The 27,418-nt window shown below is 42.2% G+C and overlaps 2 protein-coding genes across 2 annotated transcripts in view; both read right to left on the reverse strand.

Moving 5' to 3' along the window:
- Positions 1–27,418, reverse strand: part of LOC126473837 (ATP-dependent translocase ABCB1-like) — a 675,020-nt gene that overhangs the window by 615,278 nt on the left and 32,324 nt on the right. The window lies entirely within an intron of this gene.
- Positions 1–27,418, reverse strand: part of LOC126473838 (ATP-dependent translocase ABCB1-like) — a 234,788-nt gene that overhangs the window by 175,209 nt on the left and 32,161 nt on the right. The window contains exon 5 of the mRNA XM_050101165.1: positions 12,794–13,018. Within this exon, the coding sequence (XP_049957122.1) occupies positions 12,794–13,018 (225 nt within the window). The remainder of the gene's footprint in view (positions 1–12,793; positions 13,019–27,418) is intronic.

Consider the following 27,418-nt stretch of genomic DNA (forward strand, 5'->3'; position numbering starts at 1 on the left):
GTTGTGTGCTGTCCTTAGGTTAGTTAGCTTTAAGTAGTTCTAAGTTCTAGGGGACTGATGACCATAGATGTTAAGTCCCATAGTGCTCAGAGCCATTTGAGCCATTTTTGTAACTTCCTTAGTAGTGTGTAAGCCTGGGGACCGATGACCTTAGCAGTTTGGTCCCATAGGAACTTACCACAAATTTCCAAATTTCTAGTTTTCACAATATGTATCGAGGACTTATCCTCTATTTATACACAACACGACCAAGGACAGCGTCAGAGATAAAACAGTGCCAAAGACGATGGTGGAACAAGACACCGTCGATTTCTCGAAAATAAAATCTCTGAGAAACATATTTATCAAAGTCAATAAAATTCTTCTGGGTTTGAGGCCGCATTGTCATGTATAAAATACCGACGTTTCGGCGACTGTTGCAAGGCGCCTTCCTCAGGGTGTATTGCTGGCAACAGTCGCCGAAACGTCGGAATTTTATACATGACAATGCAGCCTGAAACCTATAAGAATTTTATTGACTGTGACAACGGCCGCGGAAGCCTACGTTTACATTTATTTATCAAAACTCAGGCAGGATGCAGACATAAAGGTCTCATAAATTCGAACTTTGCAGAAAAATAAACCTGTATTATTTCTAAGATGCAAGTTATCAGGCACAAAACAGACTTTGTAAGCACAATGCTCCTACAAATTTAATATATCCACGTCCATATTCTCGGTATAACTTATTAAAATACACACAAATCGCATATTCTCGTCTCTGCCTCTAAGGAGCCTCCATTTCGGTTTTCCTATATTAAGGAAAGAAGGAAGGAAAGAAGATTAGGGTTTAACGTCCTGTCCACATCGAGGTCGTTACAGATGATTAAGGAAAAGAGTAATGGGCAGGTTCAGCGTTTTCTCAAACACTGCAGGGCAGGTAAATGAATTATCATCGATTTATCGATCGGTGTGGGTCTGTGTGTATTTGTTATTTTTCCTTCTTCCTCGCCCTGGTGGGTTGATCTGCTCCACCTTAAGAATTCCCACTCTTTGACAGTTGACTTACAACGTCGTAGATAACACAGACGCAGTCATCAGCTGTTCACTGCCAACGAGTCTGTCCTTTCGTGTAGACAATAACTTTATTATTTTATCTGTATTGTTTTGGCAGCGTAGTAACTAGTCAAATTTTGAAGCATAGACGAAATTGGAAGTTATGAACTCTGCCCATATTTAGCGGCATGAAAACTTCCCTGAAAAATTTTATTCGTATTATGGGCTTGATCATATGCATTTTCATATGTGTTGCTGAACATTGAAGACACAGCTTCTAAGCAAACAAAAATTCTTGCTGGACGATGACGACAAAAGAAAAATTTCATACAGCAATAAGATAAGATAGATTAAAGCACAGTCTTTGTTTCGAAGAAATTTGTACGTAACGCATTGCCCTCAATCGTTATCGCCAGGCTCCTGTATCTGAAGTTTAAAGAATACTTGCCTCTGGAGAGAAAGCGAGTTTATTGGACTCCTGAGATACTTCACGAAGCAATTAGCATCGCCATCTTCCGTAATGTCTTGCTGTGTCCTCAGCAAAGGTATTTTGTCCTTTTTGAGTTGCAAAAATTCTTCAATATTTTCTCCACTAACTCTTTTTTCTTTGTTCTTAACGATGCTTGCTTGTCAGACAGTGGCTCTTTGACGGTCTGTCAGACTGATCATCTAGTGACACAGACAGATCGATAAGCAAAAATCTCTGAGATAATGGCATTTGTCTCAATGATTCCGTTTCTGCCGACATGAAACTGTGCATATCTATTGGAATTAGCATACCGTTTAAGATATTCATGTGATGAAACCAAAGCCAGGTGTAATTGTAATTTGATGCATTTTTTCGTGGATTACCAGATCTGATTTTGATAAGATCTTTAAGCTATCCTCTGTAACTGCCACTAACGTGCTCCCAATTCGATTTCATGATTTTGAGTTGAAGGATAATGCTGCGCCACGAATAAGTACAAGTGTGGATTTGGGCAATTCTTTTAAATTTCGCCACATTGGATGGCACGCACGGGCAATGTTGATAATTAGCAAACGATTCTGCAAGGCAATTTTACGACACCGCTCGAAGGCGAGAAGGCATGGCCAGGCAGGCACTGCATACAAGGGTGAATTAATGACGTGCTGTGAAAAACCCATAAGTTGCATTTACACCAGCGCCTAATGATCCGTGTATAGGGGCCGAAGTGAATTGAGGAAAGCTGACGTTATAAATATTAAAGAGCACTCCACTTGTCACCTCCAGAGGACCTACGTCAGAGGCGTTGGGAAAAGACGTGTTAATAAACGAGCCCGGAGGTTCAAATGGGGGCCATTCTGTCCGCGTCTCAGACCGCAAGGAATGACGTTTGTTTAAGTTGCAGGACAACCACTACGAATTCCTGGTGATGGATGTCGGCGGCCAACCAGCTAGCTCCAACCACCGCTGCATGGAGCGAGGCGGGGCGAGCCTCACCTTGTTTGAGTTGCGCCGGCGCGAGGAGTGATGCAACTGCTACTAGCTTCTGCTCTCTGGGTGACATCGCGCGGCGGACTGCAAGCTGCCGTCCACAGGGGCGAGGCCGAGGCGCGAACTCGAGGCCTCGCGGGAGCAGAGTTGTCTTCGATCACTGACCTAGCTTCACTGGGCGGACGGCTGCACCTGCTTAAGACTCACTACAACGACGGCGGTCGGCTGTTTCCCTTGGCGTTCTACATGGGGTCCACGAGCTGCACTTGATGGAACAGCCAGCTATGTCCCCGGCTATCGGCACAGTCAGTACATGTGGCGGCCACGTAGATGTGGCGTGGGCAGATGTATGCAAGGCTGGACAGCCGGACGCCGTCGCAGCAAATTCTGGTATTGACACTGGCGCTGAGCCACACACGCACCCCACGTGGTGCCATCACCGGGATCAGCAGAAGGCCCACTGTGTACCTTCGATGCAATAAAGTCAGTGACACACTTGCCGCTGTTACCCTGCAGCCTTCGGCGTGCGTCCCCCGTCTCTCTCAGACCACACATCTATGTCGTGCTGACATATTGCCACCACTGAGCCTGGGGGGCTGTAACAGTTAGGTGTCAGTAAGTGGTGTTTTGCTTACCACGTTGTATTGGAAACAAAAAATGGTTCAAATGGCTCTGAGCACCATGCAACTTATCTTCTGAGGTCATCAGTCGCCTAGAACTTAGAACTAATTAAACCTAATTAACCTAAGGACATCACACACATCCATGCCCGAGCAGGAATCGAACCTGCGATCGTAGCGGTCACCTATGAAAAGGTATTAAGAAACTTTTTCAGTTTCCCGTTCATCAGAAAACAAAATCATTGCATATGTTTATTAGCTTCAGAAATACAGACGTGCCAAATCGGATGATTCTTTTTGATACACCCTGTATTTATTTGCTCACGAACCGGCTTTAGGTTTCTCAGGCCATTCTCAGGTGACAAATGAATGTGGTGAGGTAATTGCTGAGTGCTGAGTGAGGTAGTGGCATTTGACATAGGTTGAGTGGCATCACCTCAGCACAATGTGGTGCGGTGAGTCTAAGTTTTATTTTATTATTTTTGATGCTTGCTCTCGTTGTCAAAGTTAGTTGTACGAACTAGGGTACACGATTTTTAAAGTTACTTTTGTGAAGCCACAGGAACCCGTGGACGTATTTTTGTTTAAAGGTAACATAATAATTTAGTGTCAGCGAGGTGTCCGTTTTGCAATTTGTCTGGGCACAAGCTGCCATGTACCAGAGCTGTAGCAACTGTTTTTTTTCTGTAAGTAGGCGTGCTGGTCATCTTTCTAGTAGTTGTACTGAGTGTTGATGGGTGATGATTCATGGGTGATAATTCACCGGAGGAATTAATTTGTGATTACATTTTTTGTGTAGGGTTAAATGGGAGTTTGCGTTTTGTCTTTATTAAAAAAAAATCTGTTGAATTAAAGTGGACGTATAGTCCACAAAATAGTGGAAACACGTACTGCTACATCAGATGCAGTTGCTGCCTTAACGCAGCAAGTGCAAGCGTCAACATAGCAATCTGAGGGCATGAAACAGAGAAGCTTCGAACCTAATCGTGAGTTAGACGCTAGTAAAGAGACTCATGATCAGTCGCAATCAGAGTCACGGGGAAGTAAGTCAGGATTCATAGTGCCTTCTCTTCCGTATGACCCGGCAATGGTCGCACTGACTAATCCCTTCATAAGTAAGGCACGGAGAACGTGACAGTTTTTGTGAATGATATTAGGGACACTGCTGAAGCATATAGGTGGTCAGATTAAGTAACCCTGTATGTTGCTAATATGAGTTTGGTGGGGGACGCCAAAGCATATGTTGTCAACCACAAGACATTGAGTAAAGCACATACGTTCCAGGAATGGGCTGCTGGATTGCGCCAGCGGTACAAAAGCGACTTTTTCGCGAGACATTATGTATGTTGTCGATGCAGTGCAATGAGTCTCGGAAGCATTCTCGAAGAAAATCTGTAAGCTAAATGCAAAGACAATGAAAAGACCCAGAATGCAGAAGCTAATAGGGTACTGTTACAGGAGGCAGAAAATAGAGCGGTGAATGTTTTTCTGCCTGGTATACCCGTCTAAAGTCACGGAGGGTACGGATGGAGAAACTAGAGGACTTAGAGTCAGCTCTTAGGATCACAGCACTTATAGAGGAGGTAGATATCGTCACAAAGTAGAGAGTGGACCACCGCGTGTTCGCTTCTGAAGTGTTGTAGATGTGGTCGGGAGGAGCATGTAAGAAAGCAGTGTAAGTAACCAGACCTCTATGCGTGTGGCATACAGGGCCACCGGTTATTTGGGTGTAGAGGCGGGAAAGGTGGAAAGCTGTCAAGGGAAGCAGCTGTTAAACACAAACTGAATTGCTTCAATTGTCGGAAGGAAGTACAGATAGACTATAAGACTGCACAGGTTAGTGATAGACAGAATTCAACTTAGTGGGCAGCAGGAAACAGATATTTTTAGTGGACACAGGTGCGAATGTGTCCGTTATCAGTTTTAACCTCATGGGGCAGAGGAGACTGGGGCCATTACGGTATTGGTTACCTGGCGTTGGCGATAATAGGGTGGAATCATTGGGTACGGCAGTACTGGAGTTTTCCGTCTGTAAAAGTTCAGTGAATGCATCGAGGTGTTGCCATGCATAGGCGAAGGTTATTCATTGATTTTCAGGCTAGACTTACACGATAATCATCATGTTAGGATCTTTTGTAACGCACATTGGAACTGAGTAGGACTTTGTTTCAGCTGGGGAAAACAGTAGCAACTGAGACAATGGCACAAGGTTCACCTATCATGGAGGTGAGACCAACTAAACTGTGTACGGTTTCAGTAATGATCGATCAGCAGCATAAAATACCAGCAGGTACGAGAAAGATAGTGTTTCAGTCGATAGCAATTTGCCGAGGGAAACATTATATTTGGTAGAATCGCTTTTAAGCAATGCAGAGTTGGTTAGTTCACATTGTTTTATCCGCAGGAGTTTGGGGCATGAAAGTGACATTAATGGGAACAGACGATACTGGAAAGTGTGGATAACTTTGGAAGAGGGGAGGTGACTCTTTCAAAGGGTGCCACAATAGTGACTATGGGAGGTTTGGAATACGACTTCGATAGGTCGAGCCTAGAGGAAAGTCACAAGCTAACTGTCGATACTGAAGTGTTATGAGGAAAAGTAGGTCATGTGAAGGGCTGTGATCGAATGGCTGTGGAGAACTTGTTGTTGAGGTTTAGAGATTTATTTTATGCGAACAGTGGGATACCGGCAACCCCAGTGACATAATATCACCAATTTATAGGAATCCAGACCGTGTAGCAACAACTACGGGATGATATTACAGAACTGAGTGATAATTTCTGGAGCACAAATATTTTTATCGTGCCGAAGAAATCAGCGGACGGGACACAGAAATACAGATTTTGCTTTGGCTGCAGATATCTAAACACTGAACCATGTCCAATGCTTATCCAACTCCAAACATCACGGAAACTTTGGATAGTCTGGGTCAGCGTTGCTTCTTTACAACCATGGATCTCAGGAGTGGACATTATCATTTGAATGTGTCGCCTGAAGATAGGCTGAAAATAGCATTTATCGTCTCAGCAGAACATTTTCATTACAAATGCATGCCATTTGGACTCAATAACGCACCGGCAACTTTTTAGCGGTTATTAGATGGGGTATTGAGGGATCATAGCCAAACACTTGTTTGGTCTATCTCGATAACATAATTGTCTGTTCAAAGGATTTACCGGAACATGTGGGATATTTGGAGAATGTCTTTAATAGACTGCGATTGGCATATTTGACGTTAAATATGGACAAGTGTCATTTTGTGCAAACTCCGGTAAACTATCTGAGGCATCCGTGTTTAGTGAGCATGGCATACACAGACACTTTTCTTACAGACACAGTTTAAAATTATCCAATAACACAAACAACGAAGCAGGTACGGTCGTTCATTGGACTCTGTAATTATTTTAGATGGTTCGCGACGGATTTTGATAAAATAACCAGACTTTTGAACAAGCTACTAAAGAAGGGAACGAAATTTCATTGGTCGCAGAAGTGTCAGAGGCATTTGTAAAAGTCAAATCCACTATCGGTTTTTCCGGATTTCAAGAAAGAGTTGAGCCTTTCACGTAATGCTTCAAATAAGGCAGTAGACTGCGTTTAAGGACAAATTGTAGATGGTCAGAAGCATCCGGTAGCTTATGCTTCAAGGCAGTAAACAAGACGGTGCGTAGCTACTCAACAATGGAGAAATAGATGTTGGTAGTTATGTATGGTATTATGTATTGCCGGCTGGAATGGCCGATCGGTTCTAGGCCTTTCAGTCTGGAACCGCGCGACCGATACGATCGCAGATTCGAATCCTGCCTCGGGCATGGATGTGTGTGATGTCCGTAGGGTAGTTAAGTTTAAGTAGTTCTAAGTTCTAGGGGACTGGTGACCTGAGAAGTTAAGTCCCATATTGCTCAGAGCCGTTTGAACCATTTATTATGTATTTCCAATTTTATCTGTATGGTATAAAGTTTAAAACTCGGCTGACGCTTAAGGTTTGTGAATTCGAGTACGAGGTAATCCTGAAGTCAGGGATATCATACGCAAATGCAGATTCGTTATGCTGTGGGGCAGGAATGTTATGTACATTAGAGAAGTGCGTTGAAGAGTGGCAGCAGGCACAGGAAAGGAACAAGGATGCCAGAAATTTTAGTCACGGCCACATTTCATTACGCAAGTGTCTTTGTTGTGTAGAACGAAGAGTTGCGGACCACGTGTGGTGGTTCCAGAGGGTTCTCAGAAGTACGTTTGGCAGCAAGCTCACGACCATATGTTGTCAGATCACGACGGGCGACGTGCGATAGACTGGCAGGGCACTTTTAGTGGAGGAACAGGAAGCGTAACTTGGAGCAGCACGTTAAGGGCTGTTTGCAATGTGCGAAGAGGAACGGCATTACGAACAAGAACGTGCCATTGCAAAGGTTACCAGAGGTGTCCATTTTCTGTGCTATGGTTGGATGTCCTCGGGCCATTTAATAAAACACCTGCAGGACCGACCACATTTCTCGATTTTTGGCAATGGTACCGATGTCGGACCAACGGTCTAGTATTGTAGGTCAGACGTTAGTAAACAACTGGAAACGGAAGTTTCGGCTGCCTTAGACCATTATTATTGATTGTCTCGAATTTAATGAAACAATGCCACGTTCTGCGTACAAGGAAGTTACGGACTGGTCTGTTTCATCTGCAGACCAATGGGAGAACTGAACGAGTGCACAAGACAGTTGCAAATATGTATTACATAGGTTCCAGGGGCGGCGATTCGGATGCCTATTTACCTTATGTGCAGTGTGCCTATAATTCAAAGATACATACTGCGAAAGACTTGTCACCATTTGAGGTGGTGTACGAAATGAAAGAGCCACCTCCCTTTGAAGTTTTGATTCCCAAATTAGGATCGGATGGTGAGTTGCTGAGGAAGTTTAGCAGAATAATTAGGGGAGTTTGGAGGAATATACAAAAGGCGAATACGAAGGCACCAGAGGGCAAGAAACAACAGACGTATCGACAATTTGCTGCAATAACGCTTGCGTCAGTGGGTAATAGTAAATAGTCCCATTCCTCAAAGAGGAAAATGAAGAAATTTATAACGAAATACCTGGGACCACACCAGGTCGTGGAATAACCTCACTGGTCAACGTGAAGATACTGTTCCCCATGAAAACGTCTGCTATACATCCCGGTCGCGTAAAACCGTCTAAAGAAATGGTAGGGAGGGGATACCGTCATTATCAGCACCCAACCAGAAGGTGAAAGTTACGAAGCGTAGGAAATATGTAATGACATCGTGAGGAACGATGATGGTCCTGATGTAGCTGTACGTCTGCAAGGGCGAGGCAGGGCAGGTAACAGTTGTTCAGCCTCTAGGATTGGGTGTGATGTTCTTGAGACAACCGGGTATGTGCCCTGCTAGTCATAAGTGGGTGCTAAAAGCAACAGTGGAGATCTGGAAGATTAGGAATGAGGTGTGTAGATTGGAAGATGCCATTTCGAAAAAGAGGCACAAGGGAATAATTTATTTAGGTAGATAAACGGAGAGATCCAGGTGTTGTAGTTCACTTACAGTAAATTAAGGGAGCAGTTGCAACAATTGGTTCATGTAGTTGCTAAAGCTAGGAGTCGGCGGAAGAAGAGCTCGGTAACTGCTGTAGGAAAACTGTTAAAGACAATATTCGGAATAGCAAACGAAGGGGAAGTGTAGAGAGCTAGACAGCGCAGCTGTTCAGGTTCAGCAGATGTCTAGTTCTATTAAGGATGCTGTTGAGTGGTATACAAAGCGGTAATCAAACTTACAATAAGAGGTGTTGAATTACACGAAAATAGTACAGGAGTTAGCAGTAGAGCTAACCCGGTGTGCTAGCGAAACGAAGGAGGGGCTGAATAGCGATTTGGAGAAAATACAGTTGCTGCTAGGTATGCTGGATAATGAATTGAATGTAGCGAGGTTGCTGCATGTACCAGCGAACCAACTTGGCGGTGCTAGGAGTAAAGCGACGATATTACAGGAGCTAATGAACGGGCAACTTTGTCCCGTATTGGTTACACCTAGGGAATTCATGATGGATCTTCGGCAGGTAGGAAGCAGTATATAGCCTAAGTGTTGCAAAAGGATCTGGCACTGTTATTTCATATAGCTAGCGTGGATGTGGAAACAGATGGAGCCAAGGTGCATATAGCGGCGCTTATACCTGTTGCAGGGAGAAACTCGAAGTTTCACTGCTACAGCGTTCATCCGTATTCAGTGAAATGGAGGATATTGGGTAAGTGGATACAGGTGAGAACACGGGAAGTGTTGCTAGTCTCAAAGGACAGGAAGGCTTTTTTTCACGGGTGGATTTGGAAAGGTGCATGAAAAGGAGGGTTGTGATCTGTCCAGGTGGCCAAGTGCGTACTGTTATGTGAAGCGGGTTTGTTTCTGCTGGAAGTAAATGAGATGAGTTGTGGGAAGGACCTCCTGCCAGCCCGAACATACTTCATGAGAATACGGACTCATTAGTTATACTCCATATTCACTCCGGAAAAACTCGAGCTTCGGGAAGGCGGAATGATAATTAATGGCACGACTTGTGAGGTAGTCAGGACGGATTTTCGTCTTCTGGCTATGCTTATGGACTCAGCTGTTATGACATTGTGGAATACGCTGTATTGACCAGAAGGATATCTGAGGGTATTACCCGTTCAAAATGTAACGTATTTAAATGACTCACTTAATCCCGAGTTTTTGCAGTTCCTGGTCAGATTAAGGGTGACCTATCAGGGGGAAATTTCAATGGAAAAAATGTGGCAGCATGCACACCATATCCAGGAAGAACAGGAGCACGAAGTATCAGCGGTGCGCGTATCGACCAACAGTTGTGGCGTGTTTGTAGCAGGTTTTTGCATACTGTATTTCTGGGTAAGACACAAGATGGCACGGGCTGTGGAAGTGCAAATGGATCAATTACCGGTAGAATGGTTGACCGACAATGCTTGGGGGGCAATTAGTTTTAAGGTCTTAATTAGTGTATAAGGGTATGATAAATGTGACATGGCAGCAGTAAAGTGTGAGCGGAATACTGTATGGTAAATTCGAGAGATTGCCTCAATATGTAAATTAATGAATTCTAGAAGTGAGGTGGGGGGAGGGACACCAAATTAAAGATATGGGATGTTCTCGGAAAGGGGGAGGGCACGCTGCTCCACCATTAAGTACAGGCTGGAAGGTAGTAGTTAAGGGACCGATTGTCACACCGTTTGGCACGCGCGGGCAGTGTTGATATGTAGAAAATGATTGCGAGGAGATACGTCCTGGTGGGCGCTTTGTACAAAGAAATGAGGACAACACATGCTGGGAAAAATCCATACGTTTCAGTTACAACAGCGCTTGCTGTTCTGTGTGTTGGGGCTGAAGCAGGCTGAGGAAAGCTGACGTTGTAAGTATTAAACAGCACTCCACTTGCTCCCTCCAAAGGAACTACGTCAGAGGCGTAGGGAAAGGACGAATAAATAAGCGAGCCCAGAGGCTCAAATGCGGGCAGTCATTTCGCCATTTTGCCCGCGTATCGAACTGGAGCGAATGACGATTGTTTAAGTGGCAGGCCAACCACGACGACCCTCTCGCGATCGGTGGCAAAACGGTCCACTGAAAGTACCACCAACCTCCTCTGCATGGATGCACCATAGCTGGGGTGGGAGCTGCAGCGGCTCGAGGAGTGGGCGGCTGCCAGCCTCCGCACTATGGGTGACAGCGTCGGGCCGGTTGCAAGATACCGTCCACAGGGAGCGGGGCCGGGGCGCGAAGTCACGGCCTCCGGGATGCAGAGCTGTCTGTGGCCAGTAACCGAGCTGCCCTCGGTGGACAACTATAGCTGCTAAGGCTCACTACAACGAAGGCGGTCGGCTGTTTCCCTTCGGCTCTCTATGTGGGGTCCACGAGTTGCGCTTGAAGGAGCAGCCAGCAGGATGTATCTGGGCTACCAGTGCAGGCAACAGGCCTGGCGGCCACTTAGCTGCGGTGCGAGTAGGAGCGCTACGTCTGCAAGGCTGGACGGCCGGACGCGGACGCAACACATTCCAGCATTGGAATTTGCGCTGACGCACGCACGCGCACTGCACGACGGCATCACTGGAATCAGCGGAAGGCTCGCGGTGTACCTTCGATGCAGTATAGTCAGTGACACACTTGTTCCGTTTCTGTGCACACTTCGGCGTGAGACATCTGCCTCTCCCAAACCATATCCTATCGGTCGTTTGCAGACCTTAGGAAAATATTGCTCTTTAGTTTCCCGTCGTTACAGATGAATGGAAATGGTTGGACTAAGTAAACGTAGATGGACTAAGTAACTCTGCTTGTGTCACTAAAAGACTTGTAAGCTTCCCTCCCTGATTGCGTAGATCTTCTTTAACAAACAAACAAAAATCTTGTGTTGTGACGCTTCTGATAAAATACGTGGAAGACATCTGAAACACTTACCGCTGAAGCCGAAGCATGGCTCTACTGGCTTGCGCCGGCTCACACACTAAACATTCTGAATGTTGCCAGCACATGACGGACCAGCTTCCAGTGTGCTGTTGTGGACGGGCAGTAATTTGAACACCAGAACACGGAACAATGGATTTGATATCCCGCCGCGTCACTGCCAGGCTCGACACGTCTCGGCCAACTGCAGAGTTTGAACACTCCCTAATACTTGCACTTTTCAAGATAATTTAAGTGCAAATAGATGTAAAGCCAACAAAAATATACTACTAAAGTAAGTGAGGCTTTTTCTCTGGCGAGTACATTAACTGGATTCACTAATACCGATTTTGACAAGTGAGTGTCCTTCTCATTAGGCAAGTAACCCAGTTCTTCAGCGATAATGGATTTCACGAATAGAAGCAACGTTTTCTTCTAAATTAACATTTCGTCCTTTTGTAGTATCGTCCACACTTAATAATTCCGAATAAGGCGATCACTGTAGCCTAAGAATAGAAATTAGAAGCCAAAAATATGCATCGATGATTTCGAACTTTGTACATGAAGCGTCCTGTATAACGAGGCCAGCAAAGACAAAAGAGGCCAGTAATTATGCCATAGGTTTTGCCCAGTTTCTACGAAGGAAGCAGTTGTGTGGAAATACACTCTCTGGTTTGTTCAAATGGTTCAAATTGCTCTAAGCACTATGGGACTTAACTTCTGAGGCCATCAGTCCCCTAGAACTTAGAACTACTTAAACCTAACTAACCTAAGGACATCACACACATCCATGCCCGAGGCAGGATTCGAACCTGCGCCGTAGTGGTCGCGCGGTTCCAGACTGTAGCGCTTAGAACCGCTCGGCCACCCGGCCGGCTTCTGGTTTGTTACTTTAAACGCTTCTAAAACCTGTAGAACACCCATGCTGCACGTTATCACGAATAATAAACAGGAGAATTGAAGCTTTAGTGATCTAGTGGTTAGTCTTGCTTATTTATAAGACAGAGATTCCGAGCTCAGATGGTTCTGTTGTGGAAAAGTCTGGACCGCGATCTCCTCAGTCGTACTGGCAACTGTTTGAGCAATGCTGCCATTCAAGCTGCCGTAGTGAGGTTAAATCTGTAGCTCTGCATCGAGCCGAAGTGTTATTATTAACATTCTGAAAAACGTTTATTGATAAAAGATAAATACGTACACTTAAGGAGAAGCAGCGTTACCATGTTTCACATGCGTGCTGTTAAAATTTGGGCACTCACCTTGACACCCTTGCGTGACGGGTACTCGAAGTGTACGTCCTTAAAGATGAGATCGCCCTTGACCGCTAGAAGCCTCTTGCCTTCCTCGGACATGCTGTTGATGGGAGATTCCCGGTCGATGACGGAGTACACCTTCGCTGCCGCGCCTCTGGCTATCGAAAACGCCTCGATGAAGGGCGACGCCATACCTAACATCCAGGAAGCCATCAGCACCGAGAAAAATACCTGTAATGGGAAAAAGTACTCGTTTAAGTGGCTGATTTGGTGAGCAGCGTAGAATACCACTGGCCTTTATCTGCATGTTCTGAATCACTCTAGTTCGAAAAATTTCTTGATGAATCCATATCTCAGCGTAGTAACATACCCAGACAGGACGGAGATTTTTTTGGCACAGTGCCAACAAACTCTCCGTCCTGTCAGGGTATGGTTGCTTGAGACTGAACCCACAAAATATCGTCCTGCCCCAAACAGTTTTACTGACAAATACAGAATGTTGATAAACAATGAAGAAATTTTGCTGTGTAATCCACATTCTACTGGCAAACTGAGTGAGACTTTCAATGGGGTCTCAGGAACGAGTATTAGAATGCCTGCAGCTGATACTACAAATACTATATTCTTATACCATATCTATACCATATCGTGTTGTTCTTCGGCATTCAAACTCACACTGAAGAAAACCAGCACATATAATGGATACTGACTTGTAGCAAGTATTCTCAGAGCCATCGGACGTGAAATCTCGAAACTATTTCTTCATTAACCACTAACTACAAAAATTCGTGATTTTTTCACCAGACTCGTTTCCCTTTATTGAGGTAAAGCATCATCAGTGGTCTGTAATTAAGGTATTCACATTTTGATTTGCTTTTAGATCGAAAAACAGTTCGTTAAGAATAGGTTGGTTTGTATTTACGGTGATTTTTCAGCTGATTTCTCGCTTACATAGGGAAATGCCGTCTGCTAGCCCATCTTTTTCTGTGTTAGACACTGATAATTTTGGTTTCATTTTTAGATGTTCTGCAGCACCATGCTGTTCTTATGTTTTTCACAATACACTTTCATGCACACCACTGTATTCTGTTTGTTTTTGCCCTTCAAGTATGTGTTGTCTGTGTTTTGTGGTGTTGCCAACATATCCTTTCTACTATTTCTTCAATATTGCTTGGCCTATGGTGTTGAAAGCGACATGAATATCATAAAAATTAGTAAAGACAGACACCTCATCCCTTTCCAAGAAAATTTCTGCAAACAAAATGCATTAACACAAAATAAACAGTTGCTCAATGACCAGACAAATATTGGAAACCACGTTCTATACAGAATAGTTGATGAAATTACATGAAAAAGAAATGAGCCATTTCCATCCTTCACCCTCTCCCACCCTGACACAAACCCCCCCCCCCCCCTCACACTTTCATTCCACTTTCTCCTCTAACTCACACTCCATCACACTGCTATATACTTACGTCCACTCGTCATGGTTTCCTCCCTCCCTTAAAAAAGCTCCCTCCATCGCTATTCCTTCTCTACTCTTACACAGCACATAAATACACAAAAACATAATTAAATAGAATTACACACTTAATGTAATTCAAAAAAAGAATGTTGTAGGTCAAAGACAAAGTAGCGGAAGGGTTATGTTGGCAACACTACAAAACACTAACAACAACACATGCTTGTACAAAAACAAAGAGAATACAGTGTTGTGCATAAAAGTGTGATGTGAAAAAACATAAGAAATGCATAGTGCTGCAGAACATCGAAAAATTAGGCCAAAAGTATCAGCGTCTTACACAGAAAAACAACGATGTACTAGCAGACGGCATTTCCCGATGTAATCGAGAAATCAGCCGAAAAATCACCGTATGTACAAATAAAACTATTCTTACCGAACGTTTTTTGATCTAAAAGCAAATCAAAATGTAGTAACTTAATTACAGACCGATGATGAGGCTTTAACTCAATAAAGCGAAATGCATCTGGTAAAAAAATTACGCATTTTTGTAGCTGCAACGACAGGATAAAAATATCCTCAAGAGTTAAAAAGCAATTTCGGACACTAGGGCCACACAAATGAATAATTCTCGCTCTTATTTAATTTTAATAATATGTTTCGAATTCAAGTGCTGCAAAATCTTGTAGGTGAAATTTTGCCGAGAAATTAATAAGAGGTACAGGAAGAGCCAATGTTTTACGTCTCATATAGACCGAGACATCACATGCAAGCAGGAGGAGCTTAGCTGAGCAAGCATGGGACAACTGATGGGGCTGGGTTTGTTCCTTTGAAGGATCCTGAGGTCTACCTAGCTTGGCAGTTCAAATTCTAAAAAGTGAGCAACTATCAGCAGATACTCAAATCCGCAACTCTATCAGATGTGGGAGTGTAGGATAATGTGTCCACTCTACAGATAATTGATTTTTCGCCAAACCACGATTATTGATAAAAGCTTGTCACATATTTTAAATCTATATGTTACCATACAAAATGGGGTATCGGCCAGAGACTGCGGTGCCAACCGAGGTCGGCAATATGAATCGACATCACAGACATTAGTGAGGGCTCGCTGCAATCCGCAACAACCAGTGGTAGGCACTCCAGAAGGCCACGCCTCCTTCTCAGCGTAGCAGCGCACTGAGGTAAATACAGTGTCGGACATGCAAGAGCTCAGCACAATCAGAGACCTCAGCTACAGCAGTCAACATCAATGTGTAGGACATCGACAATTAAAGATTCTAGTGAAATTTACTTCCATAAATGTTGCATTTTATACTTCAAGAGAACAGTTCGTTAATCTGCACATCAAGTGATGCTTTAATAGTCAGTGACAGTTGTACACTATCAAATAATACTGTGGTAATGAACTGTGTCAAATATAAGTAAATCTTTTACTCAGTTATGTAATAAAGTGAACTAATATTCCATGTGTTCTGGTTTGGTGAGAGTTCTCCCAGAACAATCAAAGAATCCACAGATATTGCAGGACGAAAGTAGTTTAACTGGTAACAACACAAAAGAACTACATGCATTTTTCTGAAGGCTTACACAGTGAGCACTTTTTCCTTCCTAAGGGGTAACGTAGCCAACGCCATCACAACAGGATACTATGTTTGTTGTTCTGATTTACAGACGTAGTTTCTAGGCATATTTATGCCCCAGTATCTCAAACAATATCAAATGACTACATCAGACCGTTTAAAATCGGAGTTTTGTATTAATCCAAATATAAGAGAACAGAGACGAGTTTAAATAAGAAAATTAATTAATTAAAATCTTCATAGAGGAATAGAATGACAGATAAAAACTTTGTACACAAAAGGATTAGAAGTCAATCTGATATGTAGAGTTACTCCTGATACACGGAAGTAATTATCTCTTATTCCGTAAAACACCTTGGCCACTTTTCCTGACAAAGAGGGAAGTAAGATCAGAGTTTAACATCCCGTCGATATCGAGGTCATTAGAGACTGTCTTTCCGAAGAGAGTTTGGCCACTTTTTCTGCTAGGATCCTATGTCAGCACTAGTGAGTCACAGATTGAAACTATCACACCAAAGGGAACAACAAGGAGCTACTGCCCAGCCACGATAATATTGCTCTTTGCCTCCCGCGGCCATTATCGGAATCATGCAGTGACGCTACAATAAACGAAAACAATACACATTTCCTCAACTGTCATATACACTGGGAATCTCAGAATATGTTCACGAAAAAGTTGTCCGCTCCTTAACACAGCCGAGCACATTCTAATGGGCTTCAAGCACAAAAGTAAACTCGTGAGCTGACTAATTGCCCTCAGACCCAGTTGCAAAAATATTGTGGTCGACTAATACATTTGCAAGCCAAATGTCGTTGGTTGAATAAATACTTTAAGAAATTAATACTCTACGTATAAGTAAGGTTATAAGAATAATACAATTGTCATGGTCTGCACAAGGCGAATGAACATCGGAAAAGTTTTCAGTAAGGGGAGCTGGAACGCCCTATCCCGACAATGATAAATTTAGTCAATTGGCTTCCCTGTATTTCAGGAACCACTGTAGCCATTGACATGAAACTTTTACAGGACATTAAACTGTATGTTCTGAGTCTACTGAACTACAATAATTACATTTCAGACACTGCATTCGGAAATACAATCTTTTAATTACACGGTTAATATTTTGTGTACTTTTTGTACGTTATCCTAAATAATTTTAATTATAAACAACATTAGGTTCTTATTTTAGTACAGTAGACTCAGGATATGTATGTTATTACTCCCTGAAAATTTGAATACTTTACTCGAAGTGGTTTCTGAGATGGAAAGAACACAACGAAATCTCACAACAACAACTAAAAGCTTTCAAGAAAGCTCAGGGTTTGGACCCAAGAAAGTATGTTTTTTAGGACATGTGATACCTGCTGATAGAATTCAGCCAGACCCACAAAAGTTAGAAGCCACTGAAAGGTACTAAGTACCAAGAACTAAGCGACAAGTGAGTGCATTTCTCGAGTCAGTGAATATCTATAAGCCATTCGTGGGCATTATCGTTATCACACCGAATTTGACAGGAAAAATGTAATGTGGAAGTGGACCAAGGTAGAACAAGGCGAGTTCAGAGAATGGAAAGAAGTGTTAGTGAGACGTTACTTGTTTGGCCAGACCTAAGCTAGAAATCCTGTATGTCCTGGGATGCATTAAGGACCGGTTTTGGCTTTCAGTTGCTTCAAGAAGTCGAACAGGATGGGTAAGTAATGAAAGAAACCATTGGTTTTGGTAGTCGTGTTTTGAGTGAAGTGAGAAAAAATTATCCAGTGACACAATTAGAAGCGTTAGCTGTTAATGAGGACTCAGCAAATTTAAGGACTTCTTAATGGAATGTGTAATGAAGGTGTACACTTCAGAATGAATTTTCTCTCTGCAGTGGAATTTGCTGACTATACACCACGATACCACTTGGCTTCGAACCCCCCCCCCCCCCTGCCCCCTCCCTCAGGGGATAATGAGAAAGACTGCTAAAATGTGTCTTTTGTACTGTCATACTCAACAATGATCGTGCGACACATATCTGGCAGATTTTCAGTTAATGCCTCACCGCACTAGGCTACTGGAATTGCATCAAAATTAGCTCTGACAAACCAGCCACATGGAGACTGAATAGGAGGAATTGTAGACTACCTAACTATTATAGGAAACGCCAATATGATACTGTAAGATTACTGCTGGAAAGGACATGCACAAAAATTGAGAAGAGGAAGGAAAATCAGAGAGGACTGATAAGAGAAACGAAGGTTACAGTGGATGATGGTGGAAGCGGTCAAAGAAGAACTGATATCGAAGCATCATATTCCTGTATGTATTTTCAGCAACATACTGCATCTGAAAAATCGTTCATCACAACGCCATAGAATCAGAATCTCTATGTAGCTGCAAATCGATTGGAAAAAAACGCATTTGGCGGGTCAAGATGTTTAAGCAATTTTGCAGAAATGAGCTGAGACACAACATCCAGCATCAGGTCTTTTGTAAGAGGATGTAGTAATAACATGAACTAATCCTATGCAAAAATAAGACAGTCGTAAGATCATAAAAGAGTTTTCACACAAACTGGTCCAAGTTCATCCAGAGAAGTCAGGGAGATGGTGCAGGTGGTACTGAGAAGTGAAGCACTAAACAGATCACTAGATGTAGTTTCCCACTTATGATGACATACTTGTTGGTTGAGTTTTATTACTGGGTGTTGTGTGATGTCCTTAGGTTAGTTAGGTTTAAGTAGTTCTAAGTTCTAGGGGACTGATGACCATAGATGTTAAGTCCCATAGTGCTCAGAGCCATTTGAACCATTTTTTTTTTTTTAGTTTTATTTTTTATACGGTTGCCAGAGCACTGAGCTGAGCACTGAGCAAGAAACAATAAGCTACATGATTTGAGTTTGTGTGAGTGATATTAAGTAGCAAAGAGATTAAGGGAGTTTGAGGACAGCGGACATGAAGGAACGCTGCGCTGTGAGTCTTCAGTAGACCTGAAGGAACACTGAAATGTGTGGGTGTAATTGATTAGTAAAACAATAATGAGTTTCTGCTATTTGGATGAGAGTATGATGTGATATTTTTTGTGTATCTCCATATTCTGTTGACAGGAAAGACAGATGAAGTTTTGGGCGAAAACTATGAGAGAAAAAAGAGAACGGCAGACGATGAAAGAGTGAACTTAACATAACTCTGGTTGAAGAAAAGAGTAAGATAACCACGGGCCTGCAATAAGAGAGAAAAAGACCACGAACCACTGTGAGTGTGAAACAAGGTAACCATTAAGTGTAAGTGGTGATAAGGTAAGGATCGACCCAGGAAAAAAAGCACATAAAATATGAAAACATTGTATTGTAATTTTCAGGTAGGAGTTGAGAATCGTATTATGCTTTTGTTTATGTTACAGATTATCAATCGCTGCAATTTAGGAAATCCACAGTATAAGGAATAAAACAAATTCATGAGATGGGAAGTAACGGATGTGTGGAGAATTTAACTTTTGGGATGAAAAGTAGTTAATGAAGATAACGGAAGATAGGTACTACGTTGCGACAGTAGAATATTTAGGGTGGCCACATCTAATCTGGGTGACAGATAAACCACAGTCAGAGTGCTGGTGCTTGTGAGCCGTCTACTAGATATCGATAGACCTCTCTGGGTTATCGATTAGTACGTGTAAACACAGATAACCGCTTAAAACAGTGATCAAATAACATAAACTTGAACTCTCAATGGATATACGCATTGAAAAAACCGTCATAATGTAAATAAGAGAATGAGTTTAAATACTTTAAGTAATAGAATAATGATCATGTCTTAACTTTCAACACAAAAAGTGAATGTATGAAGATGAATATTTACAAAAACTAGCAATAATGACAAACAATCCTGTTGGAAGAACATCCGCAACTGAACGTTGTACTGGAGGTTGAAAATACCGCTTCAGTTGCAAATTTCTTTTGTTATCACGATCGGTTTCTGGCCGTCATAAGCCCATCCTCAGGTGTCGCAACTGTGCTGTGGCCCCCGATCGCCGCGGTGGACGTGTATTAGGCGTGGTGTGCTACCTATACCTATACCATAGGTACCACAGCGAATCTAGTACACGTCCACCGACGCGCTCGGGGGCCACAGCTCAGTTGCGACACCTGAGGATGGGCTTCTGACGGCCAGAAACCGATCGTGATGACAAAAGAAATTTACAACTGAAGCGGTATTTTCAACTTCTGGTAACAATAATAAGTAATTATAAAAGAATGGAGAATATATATTTGTATTATTGTTTCACTGGAAGGGAATTGTGAATTTTGTATTATTCAAAGAAGAGTAATAAGGGCAGAAATATCTTTAAGGTTGTAATATTAACGTATGTATTGTAAACTGTTTGAGGTCACAGCAGTCACACGTTGGAGAAAGGAATTAGAGAGCTACAGATGGAGAATGACATGAGAGATGTGGCATGAGTAACTGAGGCGTTATGCCCAAGTAGCTGGTCAGACGTACTTCCAATTGCACAAGAAACCTGTACAACAAGTTGGCCAGTTGCAGAGTATACCATGGCTTAGTCACTGTCCGCCAGCCAACACAAGTTGCCACGAGGACAGTACACTCACCATCTACTTGCTTGCTCCTGAAAGAGCCCGTCATGCAAGCTACAGCACCAAGAGAATTTCTAGGAACTATCGCTGTCTCGCAGCAAGCAAGCGAATAGTTGGCACTCCGAGGTTTAGATACCACAAACAGGCGTGCTCCAGCAGCCCTGTTTACCTATGCAAAACGGTGATGTCATCTGGGGACTACATGTAGCTGCTGTCAACGAACCTCTTGTTGCCCATGCGATACATGTACCATGTTTTATGTATAATGAACCTGAGACAATCGCAAAGTCCCCGAGGAGATGGTCACTTACTTTTAATTTCAATGCAGAACCTTGTGGATGGATTTGAATGTTCTGTCAAGTGAGAGGAGGTCACTGACCACTTCGCCGGAGAACACTTAACAGCATTACAGTGTTGGGCGAGTGAAAAGACAAAAAATGACGCAACTTACGTATCCTGAGACGCTGTCAAGGAAGCAAGAAACATTGTTACGACCTTCTTCCGATGGCTGAAGCCAAAACCAAAAGTGAACAGACATTATCATATCAAGTACTAGAACTATATTAAGATAGATTATGATCACCAGTATTGTGAACACTTGAACTAACGATTTCATATGTACGTACAACAGAAACAATACCAATGATGGTCGACACTTAACTACTTAGTTCATTTTGTAAAATGAATAAACTGCGCAACAGTTGCTTAATCTTCAGTCTTTCAGTTTGTACATATTTTTGTTAACTACTTAGATTATGATTTATTTTATTGATATGCATATACACCTAAATAAGAAGCCACTGTGAAAGCAGGCTGCACTTGGCTGTTGATGAGGGTACACACTGTAGGGCTATCAAACCGGCAGGGAACCAGCCCAGACAGTAAGGCCGGACAGCGTGTTAAAGAAGAGCCAACCATTACCCAAAGTCACGACGCAAATTACATCTTGAAGTTATCTGGGGACAACAGACATATTATTAGTGAGCAGTGTATGGTTGGGCGATGCATGCTATTTTTGGAAGAGTCCTGGAAAAACTGGTATTGTGAAAAGAGCTGCAGGCAGGAAAAATTTACCGTAAAATGTAGGCTGCTAAAAACCATTTTAGAAGGTGGCGTAGGAACATTGTGTTAGGGATCCTTTGAAGATTGTGAGACCGCTACACCAGTACAGGCTCTGCAAAATCCCAAATGTTTATGGGAATATATAAACGGCTACCATTGTTTAACATAAATTTAATTTAGAAGTGGGAGTAAGGAAAACGACTGTGGTTACAGATGTCCACCCTTATTGGCCAGAGCACGAACGTAGAAAGAGGATGAGCGTTCATAGTGGTTCAAATAGCTCTGAGCACTATGGGACTTAACTTCTGCGGTCATCAGTCCCCTAGAACTTAGAACTACTTAAATGTAACCAACCTAAGGACAGCACACACATCCACGCCCGAGGCAGGATTCGAACCTGCGACCGTAGCGATCGCGCGGTTCCAGACTGTAGCGCCTAGAACAGCTCGGCCATCCCGGCCGGCGAGGGAGAGCGTTTTGGAGCGCCAAGTATAATAAATATTGTAACCAGTTAACCACCTGAAATGAGAGTGAGGAAGGGAGACCAGCGTTTTTATATGACAACCTCTTACTAGTCGACACACACAAAATTTATCATTCAGCCAATCATACAACGTGACGCCAGAAATAGAGGACACAATCGTCCTTGTCAGAAGCGCACTGCAGAAAGTTACTTCTGACTTCAGCGTCTCCACGAAACTTCGCTACTAGACAACTTCTACCAGCTCTTCGTGGGCGAGAGGCTTTCATCCCACTGAGCTAAGCTCAGACGCAAAAGAAACATAGTCGTTGGTACAGAGCCAATTTTTCAGACACTTCAGCCGCCACTTGCGCCACGAAAGCGAGGTGAACTGCCGAGAAAATCGAATAACATTTAATGATGTTCAGTAACGGCTTCATTCTGAAGAGTGCTTTGCAGTTAGAGGTTCAACATGCTTTCACCTCCGGCAGCAGAAGTGCATGGATATTCTTCTGCAATATTTTCTGTCCCTATGCACCGAACTTCGGTGATCATAATATAATTTTCACGAATGTGAATGTTTCATACAGATATGCGTTCATTTGAAACACATTAAAAACCTTTTGTCCAGATTTACCAAGGCATTAGCTTATAACATTCAATGATTGTTAAACCATTTCTTTCGGTTTTACATGTAATAAGCTGAGTTAATTAAGATCATTGTCTAATTTCTTAGTCAGATGAATTCCTTTATTGTTGTTTTGGTGCGTTACGATTTATTTATTTCAGGTATTCGGGGTCATATTACAAGGTGCAATTAAAGATTCAATTAAAGTACCCCAACACAATTTCAACGTACACATCGGCTGCTTTCATTGACTTTCAATACATATTAGTAAAGCTGGGTTCAATTTCTAAAAGAGAAACCAAATATGAAAACTTGAACCACGTGAAGAAAGCTGGTAATGTAAATACAATTAAAAAGATGTAAATGGAAAGGGACGAAGAATTCCAAGCAGATTTATGTAGCGCAAAAACGGTCCGTTACGTTACATCAAGACTAACTTTTATTATTGAAAATTTATGTTATGACTAACAAAGGGCTTCCTGCCTCAACCAGTCGAATAGGCGTAGATCCAGTGGTCACAATCGATATATAAGTCGATAGACTTCCACTACAGTATGGCCAGTTTACGTCCCCAACTTGTCCATTCCGACTATGTACTCCGTTTCTATTAACCTTTACGTCTCCCTTCCTTTCCTTGCGGAAGAGACATCTTGATCTGCAGAAGCACACTATTGCAAAGGAACACACTTTAGTAGAAAATGGATGCTAAGCATTGAAGAAAGAGGTTTTCTTGTGGAAATTGTTGCTGTTTCAGTCCACCACATTGTATCATATGTGCTGCAATGCCACTATGTGATTACCAGATGAATCAAAACTCATTCGTCTTCAGAATTAAAATTTAAGTGACTCAAACACCCATCTTGTGTGACTCAAACACCCAACGATTTCAACTTTCACATATTTGGATTTCTTAAGCACATGTAGAGATGGAAGCCTTTTAGTTTCCGAACAGATAAAGTTTGTGGGCCTTGTCAGAATTTGAATATGTTCCACACAAGTTATGTCTTTGCAGCCTCCTTCTAGTTCTCCTTACAATGCCTCAGAAAAAAGTACATTATTTTATGAAAAAGTCTGTCGTAACGCAGCAGCTATGTACGCTGTAAATTACTGGCGTACTTGAGAAAATTCTGTACGTGGTCTACTATAACTCTACGTAGAGTCTAGATAATATTACTGGTTCAGAAAATATTTGGAACCATCCGTTTTGGTTTCCACATCCTGTATGGGAAGTAAAAGAGAAACGTTTATACTGTGTATGATTAAAATTGACACTCTCCGTTGCGAAATAACTTCCTGACAATTTTCCAAGTGTGTGATCTGACGTTAGTGACTGTATAACGATACAGCCTCTTCCTTCTACTATATAATTTTGTTTTTCAAAAAACTGAAAGTTCCTTCTGTTGATCTGTACTACCTGGAAGATCTGTTGATCTTTACAGAACAAAACGAAGCAGCATCTAGTTTGTGTTTCTGCCTTTCTTACAAACTGTGAACTTCATATTAGTGCAGAAGATACGTTTCTCAATTAATTTCTGTTTTATATCCTATAACTGTTAAGTGAAAAGGAAGTAGATGAGGTGTGATATATGACACTGCGAGAAGAATTTGACAAAGCACTGAGACACGTAAGTCGAACAAAGTCCCCTGGAGTAGATGATCTTCCCTCAGTAATACTGATATCCTTGTGACAACCATGACAAAACTACTCTGCCTGGTGTGCAAGAAATATGGGACAAGGGAAATATCCTCAGACTTCGAGAAGAAGGTAATAATTTCAATTCCAAAGAAAGCAGTTTTTGGTAGGTGTGAATGTTTCCCAAATATCAGTTTAAGACGTTGTGGTTGCAAAATATCGACACGAATTATTCACAGAAAAATGGAAAAATTGGTGGAAACTGATCCTGGCGAAGATCAGTTTCGGTTCCAGAGGAATTTAGGGACTCTGAAGCAATGCTGACCCTATGGCTTATCGTAGAAGTTACGTTAAAGAAAGGGAGAGAAGGGCTATATACAATTTCAACAGACATCAGAAAGCTATTACAAGAGTTGAAAGGCATAGAGGGGAAGCAGTGGTTGAGAGCGGAGTGAGACGGGGTTGTAGGCTATACCCGATTTTATTCAGTCTCTACATTAAGAAAATCAAAGAGAAATTTGGAGAAGGAATGAAAGTTCAGAGAGCGGAAATAAAAACTTTGAAGTTAACCGATAACATAGTAATTTTGACAGAAAGGAATTTGGAAGAGTGTAGAAAGGAATGGACAGTGTCTTGTAAGGAGGATGTAAGACGTACATCAACAAAAGCAAACAAGGGCAAGAGAAGGTAATCGAATTAAACCAGACGGTGCTGAGAAAATTAGATTAAGAAATCAGACATTGAAAGTAGTATATGAGTTTTGCTTTCGTGACAATAAAATAACTAATGATGGCCATAGTAGAGAGGCTATATAATACAGACTGACAACGGGAAGAGAAACATATATTGAAGAAGAAAAACTCCTTAACATCTAGGATAAATTCAAGTGTTACGAAGTCTTTTCTTGAGCTATTTATCTGAAGTGTAGCCTTTTACATAACTGAAATGTGGACGATAATCAGTTCATGCACGAAGAGAACAGAAGTCTTTGAAAAGTGGTGCTACAGATAAATGCTTGAAATTAGATGGGTAGGTCACGTAACTAAGGAGGAAGTACTGAACGGAATTGGAAAGAAAAGAGATTTGTGGCATAATTTAACTAAAAGAAGGAATCGGCTAATATGACATAGTCTGGGACATCAAGGAATCATCAATTTAGTATTGTAGGGAAGTTTGCGGGATACAAATCGTAGAGGAAGCCCAAGAGACGCTTACAACAAGCAGTTTCAAATAGATGTCCGAAGATGAAGAGGCTTTCACACGATACAATAGCTGTAGAGAGCTGCATGAAACCAGTCTTTGGACTGAAGAATGCGGCCGAAGTAGTTGTCGAAGGATACATTAGCTGTAGAGAGCTACATGAAATCAGTCTTTGGACTGAAGAATACGGCCGAAGTAGTTGTCGAAACGTGAGCAGAACTGTGGAAAGTCTGACGTGTTTGTTGTGTGTAGTTGTTGGAGTGAGGAGTCGTTACGGGGAGCGTGGCAGGAGAGTCTCCTGAATCTCCTAGATGTCAAATAGCCCATGTAACAGAGATGCCACCACCAGGAAAATACCTCGTCTTAAATATGGTGGCAATGGAAGAGGAATAAAATGAGAATAATGGGTTAAAGGTGAAATGACTGGTGTATGACGTGAAGCAGGAAGAGATGCAAAGTAAGACGGCAATATTATCATGTGGTATCCGCTACGCTAGCGACTTAGTTAAAATGGCACTTAACAATCAAGTATTGTAATTACACCTTCACTTTAAATTCATTTTTATCGATGAAAAATAAATCAGTCAAAAAGAATTTGTATTGAGATTCACCTTATGGGGAGAATCAAAAGCCTCTGCCAGCACTATTGCTTTCTTAAAGTTGAGTATGATTGTTGTGATTATTATTTATTCAATAGTTATCGTTTGCTCTTCATTGTTCGATTGTCATATCGCAAAACAAAATCACCTAGGCACACTATAGCGAGTTCCTAATGTTCGCACAAGTATCTTTAGCTAAAAATTTCGTGGGCCACGTTTGTTATGAAACGGTCGTGATTGTTTCTGATTAGAATACTTTCGTATGGCCGTGTACATTTTCAACTGAAGTTCACTGAATAATAACCGCAATATTCGGAAGCATTTGGGAGACTATTTTACAGCACACGAAGTTCTGAAAAATGGCTCTGAGCACTATGGGACTCAACTGCTGAGGTCATTAGTCCCCTAGAACTTAGAACTAGTTAAACCTAACTAACCTAAGGACATCACAAACATCCATGCCCGAGGCAGGATTCGAACCTGCGACCGTAGCGGTCTTGCGGTTCCAGACTGCAGCGCCTTTAACCGCACGGCCACTTCGGCCGGCACACGAAGTTCTGTATTTATGTCCTAGACTCGTTGTTGTAGAATATCCAGTCATCCACTGCACAAACCAAACGTTATAAGGTTCCTGCTAGGTCTTCAATAGGTTTATCTATGAAGGTTACTCCGGATACGCACAGATATAAGAAACATGCCTTTTTAAACACAGTGTTTAGAGCTGTGAATCGAACTAGCAAAGCGATCTGACTACATTTTCAACTGAAGTTCACTGAATAATAACCGCAGTATTCGGAAGCATTTGGGAGACTATTTTACAGCACACGAAGTTCTGTCCTTATGTCCTAGACTCGTTGTTGTAGAATATCCAGTCATCCACTGCACAGACCAAACGTCATAAGGTTCCTGCTAGGTCTTCAATAGGTTTATCTATGAAGGTTACTCCGGATACGCACAGAATTAAGAAACATGCCTTTTTAAACACAGTGTTTAGAGCTGTGAATCGAACTAGCAAAGCGATCTGACTACATTTTCAACTGAAGTTCACTGAATAATAACCGCAGTATTCGGAAGCATTTGGGTGACTATTTTACAGCACACGAAGTTCTGTCCTTATGTCCTAGACTCGTTGTTGTAGAATATCCAGTCATCCACTGCACAGACCAAACGTCATAAGGTTCCTGCTAGGTCTTCAATAGGTTTATCTATGAAGGTTACTCCGGATACGCACAGAATTAAGAAACATGCCTTTTTAAACACAGTGTTTAGAGCTGTGAATCAAACTAGTAAAGCGATCTGACTACAAGGAGTTTGTAGAAAACCGTGTGAACAGTGAACATTTACTTTTCTGCCCTATGATTTACAAAGGGCATAGCAAAAGGAAACTGAATGTACATGGAGATTAGCAACTGCACCAAATATCTTACCAAGCA

This window comes from Schistocerca serialis, chromosome 4, assembly GCF_023864345.2.
Source record: "Schistocerca serialis cubense isolate TAMUIC-IGC-003099 chromosome 4, iqSchSeri2.2, whole genome shotgun sequence".
NCBI lineage: Eukaryota > Metazoa > Arthropoda > Insecta > Orthoptera > Acrididae > Schistocerca > Schistocerca serialis.